At 40.9% G+C, this 27,404-nt stretch overlaps 1 protein-coding gene across 3 annotated transcripts in view; it reads right to left on the reverse strand.

Moving 5' to 3' along the window:
- Positions 1–6,835: 6,835 nt before the first annotated feature.
- Positions 6,836–27,404, reverse strand: part of pak4 (p21 protein (Cdc42/Rac)-activated kinase 4) — a 51,736-nt gene continuing 31,167 nt past the window's right edge. For all 3 annotated transcript variants that reach the window (XM_049576578.1, XM_049576581.1, XM_049576580.1), the window contains exons 3-11: positions 26,141–26,340; positions 25,694–25,904; positions 24,598–24,816; positions 23,252–23,710; positions 22,143–22,276; positions 20,733–20,859; positions 11,815–11,940; positions 10,454–10,588; positions 6,836–9,984 (exon numbers count right to left, since the gene is read on the reverse strand). In XM_049576578.1, coding sequence (XP_049432535.1) covers positions 9,829–9,984; positions 10,454–10,588; positions 11,815–11,940; positions 20,733–20,859; positions 22,143–22,276; positions 23,252–23,710; positions 24,598–24,816; positions 25,694–25,904; positions 26,141–26,340 — 1,767 coding nt within the window. In that variant the 3' untranslated portion in view covers positions 6,836–9,828. The remainder of the gene's footprint in view (positions 9,985–10,453; positions 10,589–11,814; positions 11,941–20,732; positions 20,860–22,142; positions 22,277–23,251; positions 23,711–24,597; positions 24,817–25,693; positions 25,905–26,140; positions 26,341–27,404) is intronic.

Consider the following 27,404-nt stretch of genomic DNA (forward strand, 5'->3'; position numbering starts at 1 on the left):
GTCTCCCTTCGTGAAGGGTGTGCACCTTTTGTAACAGATCTTCTGGTGATGGGTCAATAAACGCACATGGTATGCATAATCAATCTAACGTCACTGATCCCTCTCTCACTGTGTCCAGTGTTCAGCATGACACTATTCCCGAAAAGGTTGTTTCTTCTTTTCGGCCCAAATCTACCTTTTGCCCCCCTAAGTATAGGAATGCCTCCATTGATACCTACTGTAGACTTGTACAAAAAGATGTCATGGGTATTTTAAATAAGAGAAGGGAATATAAAGTGTATAACAACTAGTCCAAAAAGGAACGTGAAGCTTTGACAGAACTTCAAAACGACACCAGCATTGTTATCAAACCCACCGATAAGGGCGGAGCTATTTGTATATTGAAACGCACTGACTACATAAAAGAAGTAGAACGACAGTTGTCAGATCCTGTCTATTATGAAAAATTAGCAAAAGATCCGACTTCAAGTTTCAAAGGAGAAATTGATGAGAAATTAAAGGTTTTTATGGAAACAGGCGAAATCACAAAAAAAGAAGGTGAATTCATGAAAGTGTCACACCCTGTTACCCCGGTTATTTACATTCTGCCAAAGATTCACAAAAGCCTTAATAATCCACCAGGAAGACCCATCCTCTCAGCCATTGGCTCATTAACTGAAAACATTTCCAGTTTTGTTGATTTCCACATCAAGCCCTTTGTAACCTCTCTCCCTTCCTATGTGCGTGACTCAATGGATATGATCAATATCTTAAAGACTGTGAGTGATTTTGGCACTGACATGCACCTTGTAACAATGGATATACAAAATTTATTTACCAATGTTGACCACCAGGGCGGTTTAAATGCCATGTGTCACTTCTTAGATAAAAGACCTTCTGAGACTACACCAAGCACCTCATGCTTAAGAGAGTTGGCTAAAATCGTTCTATCTAAAAATGTGTTTTTGTTTGAAAAAGTTACTAATCTATATAGACAATGTAAGGGTACTGCTATGGGTAGCAAAATGTCTCCCAATTTCAGCTCCCTATATGTAGCCTGCTTTGAAGAGGATTATGTCTTTTCCTCTGAAAATCCCTTCAAAAGCCACATTAAACTATGGAAGAGATATGTAGATGACATTTTTATGATTTATGACGGTTCTGTGGATAGTTTATTGCAGTTTTATGAGTATCTCAATCGCTGCCATGAACATCTAAAATTTACAATTGACTATGACGCACAACAAATTAGTTTTTTGGATATCCTTGTTAAACAGGATGGCACAGTATTGTCAACAGACCTGTATAGAAAAGCAACAGATAAATGTTCATTTTTACATGGCCAATCTTTCCACCCAACCCATCTGAAAAAAAGCCTCCCCATCAGTCAGTTTAGTCGTATCCGGAGAATTTGTACAAAACAAACAGACTATGAAAAACAAGCTGATGAATTAGAGTATAGATTCAAAAAAAGAGGCTACCAGGACAATTGGATAAAAACTGCCCGAGATAGATTTAGTGGATTAACCCAGGATGAATGCCTAGTCAAAAAGGTTAAAACCTCAGTAAATAACCACCCTAGATGCTATTTAACATACTCATGTCTAGGAAAGGATTTTGAAAAAATCATTAACAAACATTGGCACATCTTAAGTTCAGATCCACTACTCCAAAACATCTTTAAAAACTCTCCTAGAGTGGTGTATAAACGCCCTCCTAATCTGAGACAAATGCTGGTAAAATCTGATCTGAGACAAGCCAGAAACCCAACTTTCTTTGAACTGCCTCCTGGCAATTATCGGTGTGGTTCATGCACTCAATGCAATTTTACATATAAATGTACCACGTTTAACCATCCGGTAACTGGGAAAACGATAAAAATCAGAGGTACCATATCCTGCTCAACAAAAAATGTTATTTACCTCATAAAATGCCCTTGTGGTTTAGCATATGTAGGCAAAACTCAGAGACCTTTAAAAACTAGGATAGCTGAACACAGGAGCTGCATTCGACTCAGGACCAGCGTAGCCCAGTGGCGGTGCATTTCAGGGAGGCAGATCATTCTATTTCCTCTTTGAGATACATCAGCATCAAGCACGTAAAACCCCCAAGAAGAGGAGGTGATCTGAACACCCTCCTATTAAAAAGAGAGAGTTTTTATATCTTCACCCTCCAGACTCTTTCCCCTAGTGGTTTGAATCAAGAATATGAGATCAAACACTTTCTTTAAAAACCATTAGGCTCACTTTAGTGATGAATTAACATATTTTTCTTATTTTTTATACATTCCTATATTGTTCTATATGGTTTCGTCGGTTTACATGTCCCAGCAGACTACTTGGACATGATTGTGAACACTGTTTTTGGGGTTCAGGATCTGTGAGCTTAATCATTTGATTTTTTTCCATTGATGAGGTCTATTTAAATACATGAGATAAAGTCTTTGCTGTTAAGATGTATTTTTGATGTTTTGTTTAATTGTGATGATTTGTTAACTTCAATGTTATTCTGTTGAAGAGACTAATAGCTCATGCTGATTAATTGAATTTAAGTGAATTTAATCCACTTAATGTGATTGCTGCTCATGATACATTTTTCGATGTTTTTTAACCTGATGATAGGTCAACATGTCATTTAGAATAAATACTGGGCTTCTATAGGAACGGAACTTTAAACAGTATTTTTCTGTATTCGCCTGTTAAGATTGTGTGTGTGTTTTACTTCTTCAGGTTTGAGTAAAGAACAAGAGCATCTTCTCTACACCTCTTCTGTCAAAACACACAAGTGAACAGAACACAGACACTGAGGATGACTTTTACAAAATCTGTATTTGAAAAAAAAAAAATTGCAAAGTGAAGTCTATTTTTTTTTTACAATACCAGTGAAATTTACAAAAACAAGATGATGCAGGAACAGTCGTTGGGACCTGATGTTTGTCAAAACATGTCAATACTGCAACACAATCAGCTTTAAACAAAAAGAAGCGAGTCAGTGAGAATCATAATTGTCACATATTGTATAGCGCAGGCTGGTTGGTCAGTAGTGGTCAATGAGCCTCAGTAACCACATGGTCACTGTGGAAACCAGATGCAAGTCCTGCAGAGTTTTTTTTAACCCCTTAAATCAAGAAAACTCACTCAACCAAACAATCCCTAAAAATGTTTGTCAAGATTTCGCTATGCAAGGCACTAAACCCTGAACAGCTGCACAGAGCTGCTTATTGGCTACTAATAGAGGAATAAAGGAATCAGCAGAAAACTTTTGGAAGCTCTGGAGCAGGTGAGAAGAACGCAGACTTTGATGATCTCAGCAGGAATGATAATGATGAAATAAAAGATAAACCAATAAAGGAATGACACAAAGTTGGGACTACGCAGGCAGGACAAGAGACAAGAAAAACCTCTTGTCAACACACCAAAATGACTCATATACAAATGTATGTAACTGAGTATTAGGGCCAACGTTAGGGACAATAAAGAATACAGTATAGGTGGTTTGAGAAAAACTTGCAATATTTGGAGAGAAAGGTTAAAAAAAAAAATCATTGAGACATCGAGAAAAATTCATTATTTTGAGACATTAAACAGCTAAGACCAGTCTGTGTCTTTTATATGTGGGTACATTTGATAACCTGGAGTTGCAGGTCTCACCAATAATATATCACCTTAATATAACAGTTTTAAGGATACTGACATAAAAATGAAACCAGTTAGGGTGCATGACGTATGGATCCATAACTGGATTTGTTTGAAGGCAGCAGCTGGAGCACAGCGGGCTCAAAACAAAAGTTAAAAATAGTAATCTAAGAAAAACGCAGCCCAGTCACCAGAATAAAATGTTGCCATTGTACCTTTCTGCAAACCAAAGATATGTTGTATTTGTACGTTGCATATGTAATAAAACGTTTCTTAAGTGACATAGTTCAGGTTACATGTATGTGCGTTTCTCATCAGGAGATGGAGAGGATGGTGGATGATGGGACACCTAAGCAAGATGGCTGCCAAGCAGCAGACAACTGTTAAAGACCAATAAAAGCAGGACAGTTCATGACACATCCACCTGTGTTTGTAGCAACCCAACTGGGTATTTTAGGCCAAAACATGATGCTTCCCTAACCCTAACCCTGTTTACACCTGGTATCAACATGTGTCCTCAGTGTCCACAGTTGGACAGCTCTGTCTGTTTGTTCACACCTGAACCAGTAAACCGGCTGTTCACTGGGAGTGGCTCCAGAGATGGTCCTCCAGCTCTGCGTTTGTGTCAACGCCAAGACACACCAAACCAACATCAAAGAACTTGTGGCAACAAAAGCTGACTGTTGTGTCACCTCACGTCACTGTGTCTCGGCCAAATATTTGCCCATGAACACACTGCAAAGACTACAGCCAACAGCCAACCAGCATGTACATCTAACACCCTCTTGACTTTAGCTGTTTGTTTACTTTCCTCACTTCCATTTCTCCTTTTGTGCACTAAGCTGAACTGCCAATCAGAGTGATCTAAAATACCAACGGGCTGTGCCGTCTCTGACATAAATTCAACATGCTGAACTAAAAACTAAGACCGACGAGGGGGAAACTGTGCAGGACACAGCAAAGACCGGGGGCGACAGAAGCTTAGCGACAGCCAAACATTGACAAACAGCCCATGAAGAAGTTATATTATCTGGTGGGCTGTGACATAATCGAGGGCACTGTTCAATGTGGCCCAGGACATATAAGCGTTCACACTGCAGAGCTGAGATCTGATCACTCAGACCATCTCTGAATGTGGTCTGAGCGATCAGATTTCAAGACACACTGGAGACATATCAATGCATCCTGTATGATACTATCACACAGGATGTGTTGATACAAGGTGTAAACATGGCCCTGGTGTTTTGTGTGTGTGTGTGTCAGCATTATCACAACACTGAAAACTGAAACTTTAAGTTTCAACCACTGCCACTATCCACTACATCTGAAATGTACAATAACTTACCCATGGTTTGCAGAAAAGTACAATGACAACATTTATTCTGGTCACTAGGTTGGCAAAACCACATTTTGCTCCCGATGCAACATATTTAACTGTTATCAGGTTTCTCTTTCTCAGTACACCTTTTCGTGAACTTTCTTTTCTCAGGATTATGACTTAATTCATGATATCTCAGATTATGATTTTTTCCCTATAGTTTGTCCTAATTTTCTGTCAAAATTCTAAGTCCCAATATTAGTTGGTCATTTTCACCATTCCACCAGCCACCTCTCAAGATCACACAGGGCTGAATTTGCCAGCATTTAGTTGGAGGAGAAGTTTGCACCTTCAGTATAAAGTGTATTTGTTGTAAATCCAAAACAAGTGTTTATAGTTCTCTCTAAACATAGTAAGTCAGTGATGAACCAATACGTGCAGATTTAAAAGATTCATGTGGGATCAATATTCTAATTTAAGATTCTGCCTGAAAAAGAAAAACTAATAAAATTCACAGCCCAAACTGGATTACCTCGACTACACCTGATTGTCACTCAACTCAGCTATCACGTCTCCGATTATAAACTTGAAACAACACAACACGTTTCATAATCTGAGAGTCATTAGAGGCTCTTCCCACACATGCACACGCACACACACAAAAAAGATCCAGAGACATCAGCTGAGAAGACGAAGAACGTGAATACGACACATTTCTTCTGAGAGAATGTTTTTGAAGAAAACAAGTAAGTTTATGATTAACCCATGTTCAGACTACAGTGTCTCAAACCTGCTCCAGCCCATGCAAGCAAACTTGAGAGTACATGTTTTTAGGAAGTGGATGCTAAGGTAGACTCACTGTGTTTCGGACAGTATTCCAGACACTGAAACTCAATAAATACTTCCAGGTCACAAATCAAATACATAAAGGTCTCATCATTTTTCCTTCCTTCATTGATTTGGGAGAAATCAGTGTTCAATGTACGCCCGTGGCTAAACGAATATGGCAGGTGGGGAGGATTTTGTGACCGGAAGATGCAGAAATGAGAGAGCCTGTGTCTGCAAAATACTATTTTCATAGTAATGTTAATCAAGATAAGGCTCAATAAATACAAAAAAAACTCAAATGGGCAGTGTGTGTTTTAGGGCTGGCCTTTTCTAAAGTCATTCCACCTTTAAAGTAGGGCTGTGCGGTATACCGGTTCGTACCGAAAATCGGTATTTATTTTCGTTATATGATATGATTTTTTCATATACCGCAATACCGGTGAATAGCCTAAACAATGTCTGGAACGTGCGCGTGGTAAAGTGTTTCAGCGGGGACCCATTTCACCGCTGCATACCATGGGTGTGCTAGAGCCGGCGAGAGTGCGAGCATAGAGAAAAGTTTAGAGGTGAGAATGGCTGCCAGAGAGAGTCCTGAAAGCGAAGCAACTGTACACGTTACTGAAGAAGAACACGATGACCCAGAAGAACTCTTACCAAAAAGAGCAGTGTTTCCCCTATATGCAACTAGCAGCGGCACACGGTGCGTATGGCGGAGTTTTGCCCCGATGTCAACACAAACTCACACACAGACACGTGTGCATTTTCCTTACCAAAGCCGACCCGACCCGACCCCACGACAGCCGAGCACTGTGTTGCATTCAGGCGTTGTCACGTAAATAACAACTTACAGCACTTGAATAGGCCATAGCACAACACAGCAGCATGTCAAGTGGGCCGAACCCGAGCAAAATACCATCAAATACCGTGAAAGCGATATGATTTTTAAAAAAACAAAACATACTATGAAAATTTTGACATACCACCCAGCCCTACTTTGAAGTATTATCTCTCTGCCAGAAATGACAGACGGCTATCAAAAAATGGAGAATAACTACCTGTTAGTGTTTTGAAGTAACAAAAAAATATATATAACGCTTAGTAATGCATTAGAAATGCCTGCTGTCCAGGATGCCGTGAGTTCATAACAGTCCAGAATACAGCGAGTGGTCACTGTAGTCAGGAAAAATTGACTCCAATCAATCAAGCTTGTTTTGACTTGTAAGACACTCCCCTCAGGCAAGGCATGCAGTCATGCTTGTGTGCGCGTGTATTAAGGCAGCAAAGCAAATTTACCAGCAGCAACTGTCCAAAACACAGTGAGTCTCTTACATTTTCTCTCCTCCTGCTGGTTGGATAACAGACTGAGGGCAATGTAAGTAGTGTTTTTATGAATCTATGAGTCCAAATACGTGATAATGTATAAGCTTGAAGTTACAGAAAGTATTCACTGAAGGGTACTGCTGCTTTTACGCATGTTTTTTGTTGTTGTTGTTGTTTTGTTTTTTTTTACCTCTTCCAAGAAGTGTAGCTACACAGCATCAAAAATCATTAACAGTGACTTTAGTTCGTGGTCACATCATTATCTTCACACCACAGCTAGCTGTGCTTTGCAGGAATGATCAACAATGTAAGAAAACAAACTCCATTAGTGTTGAGTACGTCCTACCTACATCCTACACTTGGTACAAGGCCTCTCAGTCACTGGCTTCTCCATTTTCTCCTGAAGAATCCACAAGTTGAACTCAGCAGGAGTACAGTGCATCTACAGCTGCAGTTTCGTATGTATATGTATGTTCAACCCCAATTCCAAAAAAGGTGGGATGCTGTTGAACTGTATGAAAAGTCCACCAAATACAGTAGAGACAAGATATTTAATTTTCAAAGTGATGAACTAAATAAACTTTTTGTCACCAATGACAACACATCACAGATGTCACTAACGTAGCATGCTACACGTACTAGCATACTATGCTATGTTGTCATTATTGTTATTAAAATAAGTCCATGGTGACTTCAGGACATGAACACCAGTCTCCTGAATGAAAGTCCTGTGTTTTCCTGCCCACCCTATGGGGGCTTCCTTAATATTGTACAACATTATGCAGTCTTTGGTCCTGTAATATTAATTATGGCTGCTAGAGGGTGCCACCTTACAGTAAATCTAAGTATGGGTCATAATAAGCTGCTTGCAACGTCGACCTATGTTGCCGTTTTTCGGGGAGAGCAGGCTGGTTTTTGAGCGCGCCACAACTTTCCCAGTCTTTTGTTGCCCATGGCCCTTCTTTTTTCGAACATGTTGCAGGAATCAAGTTCAGAATGAGTGTAAATTTACAGAAAAAATAAAGTTTATCATGTTATCAAAGGATTTGCAAATCATTGCTTTCTGTTTTTCTGTACGTTTTACATGGCATCCCAACTTTTTTTTGGCATCAGGGTTGTAGAAAAGTACACGATAACTAGAACAGTGAGTGTGCTACGCCATACAAAAAAATGTCAGTTTGTTTAGTTGGGTGGGACAAAAAGTGACATAAGACAGCATCCAGAAGTGTGTGTGTGTTCATTGTCAAGGAGCGGCAGATCAGCATGAAGTACTCTGGGTTCAGAATTGACCAAAGAAAAAAAAAAAGTCAAAATACCAAAGAAGAACCATTAGACTGTGAAGTTCTATTAGCTGAAATTGTTAATTAAATGACCATGTATGTTCACTGTTTTCCGTGGAGGCATGTGAGAAAAATGTTTTCTTCACAAATTCAACGTAACATGGTATGACTGATATACAAATGGTCATTTTGTGGGTAAAGTGTTCCTTTAAGGTTAACAAAAGTGTTGGGGAAGCATTCTCTTATAAAAACCCTTTATAAAATGCAGCTGTTTAAAAGAAAACATGTTAAAATGTGTATGAAATGTATGTGCTTTGTCAAGATTTTATACCCAGTCAGTTTTAAGGGTTGGTATTGTTGTCTCTTAATATTTCTGTAAAACAGGTCAGTGAGTCCTGTCTGGTCTGGTCCAAAAACAAAAAAAAATCTAGTGTCTATTATCTGTGCGCTGGAATCAAGCGGGAGTGCAGCTTCTATCTCTCATTGACAGTGCTTCAAAAATCATCACATCTCTCTCTAAAATAAACCAGGAAACAAATCATTATAATAATAATAATAATAAAACAATCACAAAATAGAGATAGCAAAACATCAAAACTGATATATCTCTCTATGTTCATTGTACTTACACAGGAAAATAAGAGGGAATTAAAAAAAAACACAACTCCAGTGTTTACCTTTCGACTTAGTGTATGTTTGCTTGTTTACAACAGGAAGCTAGTGTTTATATGGCTACAAAATAAAGTTTGTCTGACTCATTTGAGTCAAAAGATTTCCTCCCTCAGTAGTAGATTCTGGGTGTGATGAGGATAGTGTCTGAGTCTGGGATCCATCCGTGAGAGAAATCTTTGTAGTGAGAAAATTCAGCTTCCAGACCGTCAAAGAGCGAGATTAGAACGGCGCTCTGTCTGTCTCTAAAATCAGCCAATGGGCTCAGGGCTCCTTCAAAGTATCCGACTGGTGTGCAAAACCCCACCATCACACTTGAAATCCAGGTAAGGTCCAAATGGAAAAATAAAAACAGCCACTATTGTTCCAGGTCCTCGATTAAAACTGAATGTTCAAATGAAATCGGCAAAAATCACACGACAGGCAAGTTGTGGCTTCTTTGCTCTCACATATGCCATGAAACACTGTCATTAACAGTGCTACCAACATACACCTACACTCACACACACACACACACACACACACACACACACACACACACACCATCTTATTGCCTCTTATTAAAGGAATACACTCCCCACAGTTCAGTGATTCACATAAGAAAAAATAGAATACTCCTGCACATCCAGTTTACACTCTGCAGCTCACAGATCTTTCCGAGGGTTTTGCCCGAAGCACAGACCTCTTATCTGTGACCTCTGACCTCTGTGGGCCACCCCTCTGTGTGCAGGAGTATTCTGTTCCATCTGAACCCGCACATGCTGCCCTCCAGGGTCTGGAGGTCTTGGTGTCACATATCTCATCTCATCCTGTTCTGCCTCATCAGGGGGACGATGCAGGACGGCGGACCCGCCTTCGTCAGGAAGGGGTGTTTGAGAAGCTCACTGGCTGAGGCCCTCTGAGCCGGGTCTCTCACCAACATCCTGTCTAGGAAGCCCTTGAGCAGAGGGGAGACCTGTAAGAGGGAGAGAACGTCCAAAGTCAGTCAGGTGTTAGTGACAGTATCCTGTAGATCTGTAGAGGAAGAATAAGGGGTAGGCATAGAGATTATATTCAGTGTATCGCAACTTGTACCACATGGGATGTATAAAATGAGCATATTGCAGACATTGAGTTTTAACCATTACGTCATAGTTTTAAAGCCACCAGCACAAACTACTACTACTTTTCCTTGAACACGCAGGGTTCAAGACCATACTTTGACTTCATTGTAACAGTACTTTATTTTACTTTAAACCTGCCAGTGGTCATTTGTCTTCCTCTTGTAGAAGCAAAAGATCTCTGTTAAAATGCAACACATTTTTTATGACTCTGATATTGCTGTTTTAGCTGAGGGAAACCCCACCACGACAGGGACAAAATCAGATGTGCTGATGGTGCTTCACATAGACTGCTCCGTCACAATCAGGCTTTTGTCTTTGTACCTTGTGCAGGTTCTTCAGTTTGGGAGGCAGGTTGTCTCGGATCATTTTCATGGCTTTGAGTGGCGGCTCGTTGAAGTACGGTGGCTCCCCGTCCACCATCTCTATGACCATGATACCCAGAGACCAGATATCCACCTGGACAGAGAGACAGTCAATAAGTAGAAGAGATGTGCTGGTTTACGACCTCCATTCAAAAAACATTGGATCACTGTGTAAAACATTAAGAAAAACAGAATGCAATGATTTGTTAATCCCTTTGGACCTATATTCAATTGAGTGAAGTCCAAAGACAAGTTATTTAATGTTCAAACTGGGAAACTTTGATTTTTGTCAATATACACTAATTCTGAGTTTGTTGTCTTCCACAAAAGTTGGACCAAGGGCATGTTTACCACTGTGTTACATCACCTTTTCTTTAAAAAACAGTGAGTAGGTGTTTGGGAACTGGGGACACTAAAATGTTGAAGTTTTGAAAGTGAAATTCTTCACCATTCTTGCTTTATATAAACTTTAGTTGCTCAACAGTCCAGGGTCTCTGTTTTATTCTGTTTTCAATGGGAGTCAGGTCTTGTCTGCAGGCAGGCCAGTCTAGTACCCACACTCTTTTCCTACAAAGCCACGCTGTTGTAACACATTCAGAATGTGTCTCACTGTCGCAGAAAAGTCCGCGGCGTTTCTGGATGTTGTTGATACCTGGCTTTCACTTTGCACATAAGAGTCTGAACTTGCGTTTGTAGAGGAAGCAACAAAATGTATTTACTGATAATGGTTTTGCCAAAGTGTTGCTGAGCCCATGCAGTCTGAAGGATGGAAGTTGTATCTGATGTTGGTTTCAGCCGTGCCCTTTATCTGAAGAAATTTCTCTGGATCCTCAGAATCTTTTGATTATGGGTTGTGGATGGTGAAAATCCTAAATTCCTTTAAAATGTGTGCGTCCGTACCCACGCAGTTTTTTACAAAGTGGTGAACCTTGCCTCGTCCTTACTTAATTAATAACTGAGCATTTCAAGAGCGCCCCTTTTCATACCCAGTCATGATATTTTATCTGTCACCCACTATCTGTAGTGTTCCAAACAAATGTTTTTGAGCTTCCCCAGTCTTTTGTTGCCCCAGTCCCGACTTTTTTGGCACGTATTGCAGGCATCAAATTCAGAATGAATGTACGTTTACAAAAACAATACAGTTTATCAGTTTGATCATTATATATCTCGTCTTTGTGCTGTATTTAAGATCTGTAAATCACTGCATTCTTTTTTAGGTTTGTTTATGTTTTACACTGCATCCAAACTTTTTTGGCATCTGTGCTATAGATGTTCTCATAACAAATAGCAGTAAACTCCTGAGGGATGTGTGGATGTTACCTCTGGTCCATAGGGCAGTCTGGATATGAGCTCTGGTGCCATCCAGTATGGTGTTCCCACCAGAGACTTCCTTCTTTGCACTTCCTTAGACACCTGGGCGCAGAAACCAAAGTCTGACAGCTTCACCTGGAGACAGAGAGCCACAGAGAGACGGAGGCAGAAAGAGATGGATGAAAAGAAGAAATAGAAAAAAAAACAAACAATGAATGTCAAGATTATTTTTCACAGAAAGTACAAAAGTTTTTCACATCATGTTTGTGTATGTGAGGTTGAAGAAATACAATAACTGTCTGCAGCCTTTTCATTTATACAGTGCTTGTGAATGAAGCCAGAAGTTGTTCCTGATCAACTTTATACGTCAATTTTATTTATATAGCCTAATATCAAAAATGACAGTATTGTCTAACAGGCTTTACAATCTGCACAGCACTGTCTGTCATTAAATCTTCGATGCAGAGTAAGAGTACCTTTAACAGGAAAAATAGGGGAAACCTCCAGGGTTTTTTCCTGGCTAGAAATGAGTGGGTAACGTCCTCATCATGTGCACACACATGCATGTGTACTGTGCTGTCAGCTGGCTCAAATGATGCCTATCATGTGAATTCCTGGATATCAAATGATCATCAGTTTGTTGTGATCCCAGTCATATTTCTTTGTGTACTTAAGTAGCAGATCACGTGACCTGACTGAGAATATGACCACACATTGCGATACACTGAATATCTCGTAAACCAACAGCACTAGAGAAAGGTCTGGAATCACAGACTATCTTTCTGCTATAGGGGGAAAAATGCTTTGGATTGTTTCTGTCGTCTCGGGCTGCACTAAGCCAGGATGCAGTGATGGTGCTCTTGTAAAAATAATGTCTGGGGTGAACTGTTTGGTGGGACATTTGCACATGTGGAAACAAGCACTGTCATTAAAATGCCTCCACAAAAGAAAATGACACATAAACCTTAACAGTCGTATGTCACTGTGTGATTCAACTTCTAGTGATAAAAAGACCATCATAATTTAATAATCTGAGTCCTAGAGGTGAAGCCTGACTTAGGCTCTGGAGGAGCTTACCAGATCCGGTAAAACCACAGACAATTTTGCTGGCTGTATGTGGCTCTAGCAGAACATTATTACGATGATTTCACAGAAGCTTGTGCGAAGTGGAAAGGATTGGTACATTTGTTAAGTCAATGTCTATGGTGCATGCAGCTGCCAGAGTTAAAAGACATGGCCAATGGACTCCGACTGGCCATGTCAGAAAGCCTATTGACATCGGGGGCAAGAGAGTCCTGCGAAACGGAGGCTGGGCTTTTCTAAAGTGGATTAAAAGTTGTTTTACTCAGTGTAGATCTTAACAATAATTCGCCAAAAACGAACAAAGCAGGCATGACTCACTGTGCAATCCAACCTTTTGTCAAAACGTGCCATTTTCAGCATATAAGTTGTTAGCTCAGATTGCTGCTGCTGCTGTTTGCCGTAGTGAAGGAGATTTGGAAACAGTAACGTGCAGATAGCGTGAGGGAGGGAGATTACCAGCTGAAATCAGTAGCCCATTTGCAGGCTCAAAGCCACAATCGACATTCTGTTAGTCAGACTATGGTGGCAAAGATGTTACCAGCTTAAACACTGTGGTGCACCAGTGCACCAGGCTGCACCTGCTTTGCTGCAACCCAAAACAGACAGCACTTTTTTCCCCTTATTGGCAGCATTCTCCTGGTGCACTGTGCTGATTGGGACAGCCCCACTACATCTGTGCAATACCGCAATTGCATTTATAAATCATAAAAATCCACACAACGCAATGCTTGTTAGAAATAGTGTTTTCCATTTTAAATCAGTCAGTTTTGTTGAGAGCTGGAGGCAGGTTGAAATTTGATGGAGGCTGTCACCTCATAATTCTCTATGCAGGAAAACCCCTGAACCTCAGGAGGAGCAACAGCTGGGTATCTGAACAGAGAAGCAGCCTTTGATGTTGACCACAGGTCCACTGTTAGCCTCAGATGACTCAGAAAGAGAAATGAAAAAAAATTGATATGAGAGCCTATGCACACATGTATGAACACAAACGCAAACAAACACTGCAACCGTGACAAACTGAGCTTCATAGATAACATCAAAAGCTCTATTATAAACCTTACCCTGACATTAACACTACAGTTTATCAGAACAGACAGCCAATGTCTTAACACTATTATCTAAATTCTCACATATATCACCCAGCACACAGTGCATTCAGATACACCAAACACACCCTACTGATGAGAAACACTTCAGGCTTGGTCGAGTCAGCTTCCCGTTAGGCCAAACCGCAAACAGCAACCCAAACTCAACCCAACACTAAAACACCAAAGCAGCCAGAAGGAAGGGTAACACTGTGACCACTCAGAGATCTTCTCTGATAAAAAATAAAATTATTTTTTTCAACTTATAGTTAGAAATGTCATCTGTCAGTGTTTAAAAAATATACACACGTCCAAAATGTTAAATGAACACAAAAGGACAAAGAGAAACACAGTGAGGGGCTGCTGATTTTACATTATTATCTGTACAGTGTCTAGAAATCTAGACTATTTGATGCATGTCGAAAATACTTTAATTTCACTTGTTATTATTGACAAAGATCAAACTGTTATGTGCTGTGACATAAGATGGGCAACATTATAGAGCTTGTACAATATTGGTTTTTCATTAGATTGACACTGTGTCTCAAACTAAAAATACTTAGTTTGACTGAAAAGTCAACTTGTTGATACACAAATGCAAAATACAACAAACCTTTCCATATCATCCAAAGGGCTAGAGATTAAGGGTGCTCCAATCAGAATTTCTGGGGCTGATCGCCAAACGCTGTAAGCAGTAATGCCAATAACAATTACCTATAACCAATCATGGGGGCTATTTCCCACCTTCTATTTATCATTTAGCATTATGTATTTATTTAACTATTCTTACGGGAATACTTCAACCATGACATGACCATCTGTAAATCAGTTAGTCAAGCTGTGTCACTTTGGATTTGTGGAGGAAACTTTGTTTTTTAGGTAGCACTGCACAGTAATCCCACCATATACTGTACACTACGGTGAAATTTTAGGAAGGTATGAAAAAAATTGATATCGCCCAAGCCTACCATCCAACTTTTGATTGTGTGGTCAGTTATAGTTGACTAATGTAAGTAAACTTGCCACTGTATGAACAGTAGTTCAATTGTGCGTGAGCATTCATGTGCGGCATGGATGGCGCTGCAGTATTAAAGCAAATAGCACTACACCACTGGGCAAAAATGTGAACAATGTCAGAAAGGAGCAGAGTGTATCGCACCCTCTGCAAAAGTGTTCAGTGCGTTATGCGTGGAGAGCAAGAGGAGAGAGATATTGTGACTGTACTGACTGTAAGTTAGCCTTTATCCATGAATGTAGCAGAGAACGTTCAGTGTAGAGGTGGACGATATATTGATTATACTCGGCTTGTTTCATGTGGAATGTATAAAATGAGTATGTTAGGAACATCAAGTATTAATTGTCATGTCATTGTTTTAAAGCCACCAGCACAAACAAACAGGGCTCCAGACCATGACCATTTATTCACATTTTGTGACCATGGAGCACCAGTGAGACTTGCAAATATTAATAATAAATTAACTGGAGAGCTGTTAGTTTGTTTTCCACTCACAGTGAATAAATTCTCAGTTTAATGGTGCCACTGTAACAGTTTAACTTTACTGCTAACAGCTAACTGTTGACCAGAAGCGTCAAGTTCACTGCAGAAAAAACACTCCCTGCCTGAGATGAGCCAGGTGCTTCAGAACAAAAGCACCAGTGGTTCCACTTTCATTTATTTCATTACACAATACTTTATTTACTTTATTACTACAATAATTAATTTAATTTAAGTGTCAGTCCTTTATTTAACTTTTGTATGACAGTATCTTTTTTAACTTTTCTTAAAACAGTTTTTGGTTTAACTTTTGTATAACAGTACATTATTTAACTTTATTGTAACTGTAGTTTATTTTGTAGTTAAGTATTTTAGTCAGACATGTCCAAAATCCAGACTGGGGGCCAATCGTGGCCCACAGACCGATTTTAAATGGGTCACGTCTTATCTTACAAAATATATTAAATGTGGACTACCACACAGAATTAGTTAAAGAAGCAAGTTGATTTATTTTTTCCATTCACCTTTCCATGGCAGGACTCTGATACAATTTGTAGACATGTACCAAGTAGGAACTATGCAGACAGAACTATTGCGTTTTAATAAACAGTAAACAAGCTAGCGAACAGTTACCTAGCAGCAGACATTTCTACTAGACATAGCCACAACAAAAAAAAAAACTAAAATTGACAGCAAGAGCCATTGCTTTCAGGAGCAGTGGAAAGTTTACTATTTTTTCAGTGAAAAGATGAAACAGCTGCATTTTCTCATTTTTAAATAACCCCTATGATGCGAGAAGCAGCTGACCCCTAGGCAATTTCGCATTATGTAATCTGGCTGCCATTAAAAAAAGTGTGGACACCCCTCATTTTAGTAGTCTACAATATTTCTGAAGAGATTTAAAAATACTGAGATATATAGCCCCTATATAGCAATATAGCCCCAAAAAATTGTGGTTCAGTTTGTCAGAACTGCCAGAACAGTGGAGCCTTGTTTGCGGCACATGGTGAAATTGTCATTTTCACCACATTTTGCATCATGTAATCAGCTCTTCTGATCAGCCTTTATAAATACCACTGATCGAACTGTTATCTGCCAATAACGATCAGTGGCCAATCAGTCAAGCATCCTTAATGAAGATCGTTGTAGCTACTAAAATTACCATATTGAATAATTTCTGTCCGTGCAGCCTTTCTGAGATCACACCATCATAGAGCAGAGTGACCTCTGACAAACTCACAATCAGGAGTATGAGCAACATGAAGAGGACCTTACAGGTGATTTTTTTCTGCCTCACAGAGCACAACACTGCAAAAGAAGCACTTCAGTTTTACTGTAGAGGTCTGGCCATGCATACTGCTGCAGGCCACAGCTCATAAAGACATCAAACCACAAACACTCAGCTGTCTTCAAAGATGCTGTGGTTTGATATGATAGCACATCTGAGCTTCACATGTGTGACTTTCACATATACCGAAAGTTGGTGCCAAAAGATTCCAGGCTTAGATTAACATCACATCTGTGAGCTCAATCTGCTGACTGACTCAATCAGTAGGATGTGGTACACAGAGCAGAAAAATTCATTTTTGTTCCCTTTACCAAATCAGTTGCAAAATCTGTGATCCATACGATCTGACCAACGTGAACAAAGTCACAAGCTACAGCAAAACACTCACAACATTTAGCAGAAGGCTTGCCTCAACTTATTGGCCCTGTTGAAATGATAAACGTGTGGGTGAAACCTCAGCTCAGCAGAGACACATCTATGCATTCAGCAACATCTGACACACACAGTCCTTTTCTTGTGTAATTTTTGTCCAGGCCTGAAACACTACAGAACAAACTCAGACCATTCATGCATATGCTGACCAGTGGTGGAAGAAGTTTTCAGATCCTTTACTTAACCTAAAACACACAGGAAACACTCCACTACAGGCAAATGTCCTGCATTCAAGACCTTATTTAAGTAATACCAAGTATTGTTGTTGTAATACATACTACAACAAGAAGTATGTAGTATTGTCAGCAAAATGTACTTCAAGTATGAAAAGTTTAAGTACTCACTGTGCAGTAAAATGTTCTGTCCTATTCAATCTGATGTTTTTGGATTAATATTACTGCTCCATTAATGTTGTTAAATTAAAAAAGTAGCATAGATGGAAATACGCAAGTTAAGTACAAGCGCCTTGAATCTGTACTGAAAATCTAAAATGACACAAGCCACAGGGATCATTGGTGGCATCTAACTAAATACCTTTGTGGAAACACTGTACTTAAGTACAATTTTGAGGTACCTGAACTTTACTTCAGTAAATGTACTTAGTTACTTTTAACCACTGATGTAGACTTTGACAAAAGAAGCCAAGTTCCTTTTCTCCCTGGTCTTGCTCTGCAACCATGTTGGTTTCATTTTCTGTAGAAAGCAGAAACTTGCTTGTCAACGAGCAGGAAGTGATCTGGCACCAGTCTCAGTTCCACAGTAGGTCTTGACAGAGAGGCTTTTAGTTCCTTTTAACAACCAACATTTTCTTTTTATTCTTGAAACACTCAGTGAAGCTCTGTCAGTGGCTGCAGTGCATCCTGTGAGACAAACTCAATGCGCACCATAAGCCTTTCTCTCAGACATTCTAACATGCAGTCTTTCCCATACATTCATTTATCTGTGGCGGTGCGCCACGAATAAATTATCTCCGCCACATATAGATTTTTCTGCTTTTGGCGCTACCTGTTCGACCTCGCTCATAAACACATTATAATGGGACTCAGTGTCTGTGAATGTAGCTTGTCGTTACAATTCTGGTGCAATAGGTGGCGGTATGCATCGTAAAGACGCACTTAACGCACCTGGTCCACCAGAAGAAGAAGAAGTAGACGTAGTAGCAGAACGGATCCAAAGACCTCTCCGTACAAATATGTGGGCAAACAAGTCCAAAAGTGGTCCAAACAACTCTAACTCATCATGTTATATTAGCTGTTTTATTAGCCTGTGTCTGTATTAACATAGGTGGAAGCTCAACATGTGCAGAGACATTAACTCACGCTGTTAGTAGTGTTAACTGCAACGCGAGTCCCGTAGCAGCTCGCCACCCTGTTAATCAATTACAGCGGCTCCACTGGCAACGGAAGCGGCATGACAACCCCCGTCTGTTGCGCGACAACTCTCTATTTTACGCGGCTCTTCTATTTTTGTCGCGCTATGCTCCCCTACGCAACTCTCCAGCAGATAAAAACTATATGAAATAGTGTGCTAAACGAGCACAATGTGTTTTTAAATGAATAAACCATTATCAGAGGTGATATGTGATGATTTTTTCCGTGCATTTACCTATGTTTATCCGTGACATTGTGTAAATGTCCGTGGCGGACATTTGAAAGCGAGTAGATGACAAACAGTACAGTAAACTTGTAGATAACTCAAATATATGTAATAACTTAGGTGGAAAATGCTTTAACATTTCATGCAGCCTACATGCAGCCTCTCGGCTCGGCAAACAGTAAACAACCCCGCTGGCGTCTCTACGTGTCGCTTCCGTACGCAGTTAGTGGAGCCCAAATGAATACGCCGCGACGCTACGCTGACGTGACGTAGGTTTGCAGCCGGTGGAACCCGGCCGTGTGGTTCTGCTCGTTAGTAATTAACTCTGACGTTGGATGTTCACTTCTTCACACAGATGAGTATTGAAAAATATTTTTAATAACCAACCAAACCCCCCCCCCTTCCTGGACCACACCACCACGAATAGATTCCTGTCCTGTGGGAAACACTGAACATGTCATGGTAGGAACAGCGCAGGTGTTGTGTTAACATGAATGACTGCTGCATGATGATGATGGACTACTGGATCATTTAAATGGGACAGATCCATGATAAATGTTAGTGTATTAGTCAATTTCTCTGCAGATAAGAAGACCTATTATGTTGATAAAGTTCTGCCTCAGCCAGTGCTGTGGTTTGACATATAAAAGCAGATATGTGCTACTGTTAATTTAACAAGTGAACCACATAATTCAATTCATTTCTGTGGAACCACATACTGACACATGTCTCTCTTTCTGTTGTGACTGATCAGCTCACTGAGACATCTTCTGCACTCATTTGACATTTTAAAAAGGAAGCTTTTCTCATGAAACACTGTGATGAAACGCTCCCCAACGCCCTGCCAGTGCTTTTCTGCTGAAGAACAAGGCTATGTCAACACATGCCCTTATAAAGGTGGCCTAAGGGTAAAATGTTTTATGGGCCACAGTGGATTTTTTTTTTTCTTTTTTTTCTGCAATACCACAAGTGTCCAGTGGGAAACTTGGAAGCAAGGCTGAGCTGAGTGAAGTTGATCTTTTTCACTTCATCCTATTATCCTATTAGACAACAGTGTCAAATTTTTGTGAACATAGTCATATAAATACTGAGAAATCATGTTTTGTGAGGTCACAGTGACCTTTGACCACCAGAATCTAATCAGTTCACTGTTGAGTCCAAGGCTGCATCCCAAGTCTCTCAATTGTATACTGCTAACTCCTAACTCCTGACTTGAACCGGAAGTCGTTTGGGGTCCCCCATCTTTAAGGCCGTCTCATGTCTCTTATTCCTGCCAGTAAGGAGTTAGCGTTAGGAGTTAGGAGGGATCTGTTGGTGCGATGAGTAAGGTAACACGAGAGGTTCCTAACAGGAAGTCTTTTTCAGCTTGAGGCCCTGAGGTATAAATACCCGCCCCCTACCTCTGGCTCATTTGAACAAGATGGCGGAGAAACAGCGCAAGTGTACCCGTTACATGCATTCTTTGCAATGTAATGCTGTAATTCACATGCCTACGTGACTACAAAAAGTAACGTTAATGATATTTTGTGCAAGGGGACTTGGGATGTACGCCAAACGCTGGCTCCGTTATGCAGCAGATCCAGCTGTCGCACCATCACCAGAATAGGACGTCGCTTTATGTGACGCTTCAGAGTAAGGCCGTCTCGTGTCTCTTAATCAGCAATCCTCGCTCCTCACTCCTAGCTCCTTAAATGTTTTCCTAAGTGGGAGGGACTAAACAGTTAGATAAGGTGGCTAGATAAGGTAGTTAGCAGTAATTTTAAGAGACTTGGGATGCAGCCCCTGTATACATTTGTGCCAACTTTGAAGAAATTCCCTGAAGCTCTTGAGATTCCACATTAACCAGAATGGGACATATGGGTGGACCACCCTAAAAACCACTGTGTCACCGGCCACAGCTATTGCCGGTGGACGCATTAAAAGCAGTGAAAAATATTGTGGTACATACGCGGCCATCATGAGTGAGGAGGATGGAGTCACTCTTGATGTCTCTGTGGATCACACCCTGTGAGTGGAGGACAGACAACGCCTTCAGGACAGACAGACACACTGTGGCGATCTGCTCCTCGTTCATCCTGTAGAGGGAGGAAGACACCACAGATTTTAGACTTTTCATCATCTTTGTTTTTGCAGTTATGTGTTAAATTTAAAGTTTTAAACTTTCTGTCTGTATTTCATAAAGATAGTCATCTTAAAATATCACAAGAACCTGAAAAACTGTCATATCATCATCAATAAATAACTTGTTCTTAAATGACACAAGCCACAGGGATCATTGGTGGCATGTAACTAAATACATTTATGCAAATACTGTACTTAAGTACAATTTTGAGGTACCTGAACTTTACTTGAGTATTTCTTATTGATTCATTTTTTCACTTCTACACCACAACATCTGAGGAAAATATGTGCAACATTTATTTGCGACTTACAGACCTGTATTATTAATACAAAATACAAATCAACTTAGAAATTCTGATTTATTATTAGCTCCACCTTTACCAGCTGCAACATCAAAGTGATGAACACATTAATACACCAACAATTATAATTCTATAATATAATATCTATGTATCTGAAATGGGGCATTCTGCATAATGAGTATATTTACTTCTGGTACTTTAGTATATTTTTATGCTTATACTTTAGTACTTTCACTGAATTAAGATTCTGAATGCATGCACTTTTGTTACAGAGTATTTTTTACACTGTGATATTGCCACTTTGACTAAAGTAAACTATCTGAGTACTTCTTCCTGTTGTGATGTTGGTGTATCTGTCTGTGCAGAACACATTAGGCAATGCTGCCCCCCTATGGGAGAACAGAGTTTTGGTGGGCAAGGGGTCTAATGAGGGAAATTTAAAGCCGGATACATCATAATAGGGTGTCAGTAAAAATAAAAAAGGTCTTCAACGTCATTGAACGTCTAAGAATTACATGAAAACAGATTCATATCATGGAATACGAGGTCACATACTCACCCACAATGGTTAAAATGGACCTGCCCTTGTATGGTGTCTTTCTAGTCTTCCGACCACTCAAAGTGCTTTCGCACTACATGTTACATTCACCCATTCACACACATTCACACACTGGTGGCCTAGGCTACCATACATGGTGCCACCTGCTACTCAGCTTAAACGCAATCACACCGATGCAACGGCCACCAGGGAATTCAGTACGGATCAATTCAGTGGTCAGTGTTTGAGTATTTTACCTGAGGATACTTGCAGCCTGGAGAAGCCAGGAATCAAATTGCTGATCTTCCGATTAGTTGATGACCCACTCTACCTCCTGAGCCACAGTTGTTGCGAGTTGTTATAAATGACTGAATTCCCCTCCAAAAAAGTTTCTCACCTGGTGTGTGTCACAATGTCAGTGAGAGCTCCTCCTTCCAGGAACTCCATGACGACCCAGAGCTCGTCTCCCACCAGGTAGCTGTTGTACATCTCCACCACATTCTCATGGTGGTAGTCCCGCATGATCACCACCTGCAGTTACCAAGGAAACAGAAGGACACACAGACAGGGTATGATTACATTACTTAGTGGACTCAAAAGGTTCTCTACCTTGGTTTATCTGCAGGGTTGAAGCTGCAATTGATCAACAGCCATTAAAGCTTTTGGACACACTGAAGCCTGATAAGCAGATTCAAGTGTCTGAAATGGAAAGTGATGATTGGCAACTCATGTGTGTCCTGACTGACCGCGAGCATCACGAGCACCGCGGTGCAGCATTCAGAGCTAAACTTTTGTTGGACATCTTCTATTTGTTTCTGTCGCTTGCTCTGAAAGAGCTGCAACAGATGAGAAACAGCTGATCCATGAGGTTGGAATGAGGAAACATCAAAATGACACCTCCTTGTTTCACTACAAAAAGTAAAATAAGGAGGCAGCTGACTGGAGGGAGACTGCCAGGAAGTGCAAAGTTTCTGTTAAATGACAATCGCAAAAACAATCTACCTGTTATCTATATTGCACATCATTTTCAGTTAATATCACAATATAAAACATGCGTTTTCTGTTTGAAAAAGTGCAAACATAGCAAGACAACAAGTAGGCTAACCAAGGTGTTACTGAGATATCACAGTCAGAAGAATAAGACAAATGCAAGGTCACACTGACCTTGACCTTTGCTAACCATAACCTAATGAGTTCATCATTATGACCAAGTGAACTTTTGTGCTGAATTTGAAGATATTCCTTCAAGGTGTTCTTGAGATATTGTGTTCACAAGAATGGGACAGATGGACAACCCAATAACGTAATGCCTCAGGCCACGGCTATTGTCAGCACGAGGGCATAGAAAAAAATGACTTATCACAGTGGTAAAATGTAAAAGTGCAGTAAAACATCCACTCTGCAGTTGGAATTGAACCATCAGGTGATGCATTTATTGTCACATTTAGTGTGTTTGGATATTGAGTTGCTTTGAATCACAACCTTCAGTAGATCATGACTTCTTACCTCGTTGAAGAGAAGTTCTCTGCGCTGTTGTTTCCTCAGGTCCATCTTTTTCACGGCGACCAGTTTCCCGGTGGTCTTCACTGTGGCAATGCACACAATTCCTGTGGACCCCTCCCCTATCTTAATGTAGTGGTCCAGGTAGGTCCGAGGATCGCCAGGATCCACCACCATTTGTAGCGCCGCTCTAAACTGCTCATGGGAAACCCTCTGGGGCTCCCTCTGCGGTGAGCGGCCCTGTGACGGAGCACCTGATGCTGGGGGCCCAGAGGGCACAGGGGGCCGTGGGGCTGGAACGTTGGGGTGAGGGGTGTGTGGGTGCTGGGTGGCCTCAGGGGTCAGGCTGGGGTGGGAGGTGTGATGAGGGTGTGGGTGGCTTACAGGGGGCTTGGAGCCGGAGGAAGCTCGTGAGGAGCCACTAGAAGGGCCATTTTGAGGGGAGGATTCATGGTGTCGAACCGCCTGGAAGAAAGAGAATGTCATCACAATAAGGACATACTTTGATGGGTCTATTTCTACTTTGTAGTGATGTTAATAGGTTTTCAATGAAGTGAGTCGCTGTGACCCACAGGTGGTCATCTGAATGGATTCCCTATAAAATGTGTGCTACAACAAATTGTAGCGTTAAACTCACGTTTGATGTTTTATGGTTATGATAGTGATATTCATGTATGCTGAAAATGGATCTGTAAATTTCTTTAAACGGGCACTGTGTAGGAATTTCTCCCATTTAGTGTTGAGATCGTATATTGCATTCAAACGGATAGCGCACTCTAGCGCCTCACTGTTTCAAATGCGTATTGCAACAACGGTAGCTGCTGTGTACCAAAAAGCTATGATAACATTGATGAAACCATGTCATCCGATACTTCATGGAGTATTCATTCAGGCTCCTACACAGACACAAGCGACGCGAGTTGACAAACCCCCTCCTCACCATGCTGGCTGTGTTTACAATGTAGGACCTAGCAACTAGGGGTGGGGGAAAAAAATCTATCCAACATAGTATTACGTTACTTTTTGTGGCAATACGCTAAATATCAATCTTTAAATCACAGAAATTATTAATATTGTAGATGCAAATAAATTTTTTGGTAGCCTATCGAGTAATAAATTCGATCACTTTTCAATCATCTCAATACATTTTGCTGCACTAAAGATTAATGATGTAAAATGCACTGACTGAAAACTTCATCTTCAACAAATGTTGACAAAGATATACAGTGGTAATAGCTTTCATCCATCAGCCAGTGGCTCAACTTGCACTCGTCTGCCCTCCCTCAGGGATGCTGTCTCTCCTTCTGTCCTATCAACAGCCTGTGTGTCTCTGTTCATGCCGCCGTCCCTACCTGTCCTGTGGGGCTGCGTCCGCCCTCGCTGTCCGTCCTCGGGTAGGTGTTAAATGGCCGTGTGGTCTGTTGGGCAGTTTTCATGACCCCCTCTGTTACTGGCAGGTTTGGAGTACGGATGTTGGGCCCAGAGAGAGGCCTCTTATCCCTGGGAGACTGAGGGCTGCCATCCCGCACCATGTAGCTGGACTTTGGCCTGTGGTCACTAGGTTGATCCACCTGAAGAGAGGCAGAGTTTAGGTGGGGATGGGTTTCCTACTGCGGTGTCAAATTATAGCAAATCAGTGGTACTCAATTTTTTTATACCATTGACTAAAATGTTTTAAGACTTCAAAACCATAAGGTCCCCTATTGTTACAGATAGATCCTTTAGATCACCAAGTAAAGATATCTTCATTGCACCTAAAATTAATTCTAAATAAGCTTATGGTGCCTTCAGTCATTATAATCCAACTCTCTGACATTTTCTACCACATGAACTGAGGTCTGTTAAAACAGTGTCTCTCTTTTTGCAAGCTTTTAGTTAGGCTGTGTGTAGTTAACAGGGAAAACTTCACCAGAATTGGGCCAAAGGCTCGCCTCCAAACAGGTAGCAGTGACGTCTCGCCAACCGCAGCCAACTACTGATAAACCCTTATCCCCCCCCTAAAACGAGAGTGCATTGTGTATTCTCAACTGATGTCTGTGTGGGAGACCAGAGAGAAAGATATTTTAAAATTCTCTGTGTGTTCACCTCTCAGTCATTTTGTAGGTAAAATATCCACAACAAAATAATGAGGAACCTTTAGCGGTGGATCAGTCTGCTGCTTTTAAACGTCATCGGCTCAAGACAAGCATGTTGTTAGTTAAAGTAACACCTTCAAGTGGGTGGCCCTGTTGTAATGGAGACGTAAATCCCTACTGTGCTGGGCTAACACACAAAGTCAAACCTAGTCAAGCCAAGCCAGCACAAGTGTAAGAAAAACGCCATAATATGATGACTGCAGGAAGGAGAGCCGTGTGAGTCCTACTAACAGCAATGTCTACATAATGAATCCTGTTAACAATAAATATGAAGATGAGGGTGTTGAGTCCAGGCTTCATCTTCAGTCCCTACCTGGTCCCGGTCTCGAGGCTCTCTGTCCCTGTGAGGCGGAGGAGGAGGGCCGGAGCCTGGTCTGTCCCTGTGGGCTCTGCTGGGCTCTTGGCCCCGGGGCTGCTGTTGGGGCCGACCCTGGACTCCCTCATCCCACTGAGGAGGGCGAAGCGCACGCTGACCTTGACGGGGGTCACCTCCACTGTGGTGGTGGTCTGACCTGAGTCGGTCTCTAAGAAGCAGAGTGATGCAAAGATCAGTGCAGGTAATTATGGTGAAACAGCTTCTTGGATTATACTGACAACATATCTGCTTTGTTCCTGTGCTAATCATAAAATGATGGATGCTACAACATCTGCACAACATTGTAGAGCAGAGAGTAAATACACAACTATCAAATGTTTCCAATCTTACTTTTGTTTAAAATCTGTGCTTTTATGCCCTCTAGCTCTGCAGTCAAGTACTTACTTCTCTGGGTGTGAATAGTGTCTGTGGTGAGGATCTCCGTTCTCCTGCCCCCCTACTGAAGAACTAGAGTCCTTGCGAGGCTGGATGGGAGGGCTGCCTCGTCTCAGGGAGTTGGAGCGAGTCACAGACATGGTGTCAAACTCATCCAACAGCCAGGTCAGAGAGCCATCCACTCCAAGCTTGCTGCCACGTACAATTGTCTGGAGATTTAAAACAAAAGTGGATTATGGTGGAATAGTAAACAGGATGGGAGGCCCTTACATACAAAGCTTGTCTCGTCATTTATCCATTTAAAAGTGGTGACAACTGTCACTATTTTAGGATTATGTACGAATTGGCTTGCATATGTATAAAAGTGCTTGTGAATTTGTGAGTGCTTAAAATATTTGTTTTTTGTCTTTTGATCAAGTATCTATTCTATGTCAATTTGGCTGCTCCCAGTGACAGAACCTCAGAATTTCTACAGTGTCTTTCAGATAAGACTTTTAATTATCACCATCAAGTTTATTAGTGACAAAGCAAAAAAGACTCAACTTGACTGTCTTACCTAAATTTGGCTTTTGAAGACAAAGGCAATGCACTGACCATGTGGTGGCAAAAATACAAATGCCTTGGCTAGCTGGACATCAGTATCTTAAGTTATTAATAGGACTGTGTATTGTAATTGGACTGTGTACCTCAATACCTTGAGGTTGACACAATACCGCAATGTCTTTTTCTATACTTTGTGTGAACTAACTAACAACTTTGTTCTATAAATGACTACTGCAGGAAGGAGACTGTATATTTATGGTCATCGAATGTCAAGGTGTACAATGATTCACAATGGTTGCATTTCACATGGTGAGCATCAACTTTAACAAATACAGCCTTAGGGTGGCATGTTGGCACATTTCTGATGTTGTTTGCAAGTGAAGGTGACCTTTAACATGAACGGTCAGACTATGGAAATAACCTCATTACCACAATACTGTGGTCACGTGATGCTACTGTGGTGATAAGGTAATCACCATCATCAGCGCACTTTTTTTCTTTTCCTTTTTTTGAGCCAATATAATAAATTCATTTAAAAACCTAGTGCAGCCCCTCTGTCTGCAGTCAACACTGGCTCAATTAACTACACAGAACTATCAACACTGAAGGCTGCCACACCGCAGATGTCTAAGACGGATGCTAAAGCTGCCGCTGAGGTTGAGCAGGCAGACTTGGTGCTGTGATGGCACTGTTTTCTGATGTGCAACCCTAGACTTTATTAAGTCGATAT

Source organism: Epinephelus fuscoguttatus, linkage group LG5 (genome assembly GCF_011397635.1).
Source record: "Epinephelus fuscoguttatus linkage group LG5, E.fuscoguttatus.final_Chr_v1".
In the NCBI taxonomy this organism is placed as follows: domain Eukaryota; kingdom Metazoa; phylum Chordata; class Actinopteri; order Perciformes; family Serranidae; genus Epinephelus; species Epinephelus fuscoguttatus.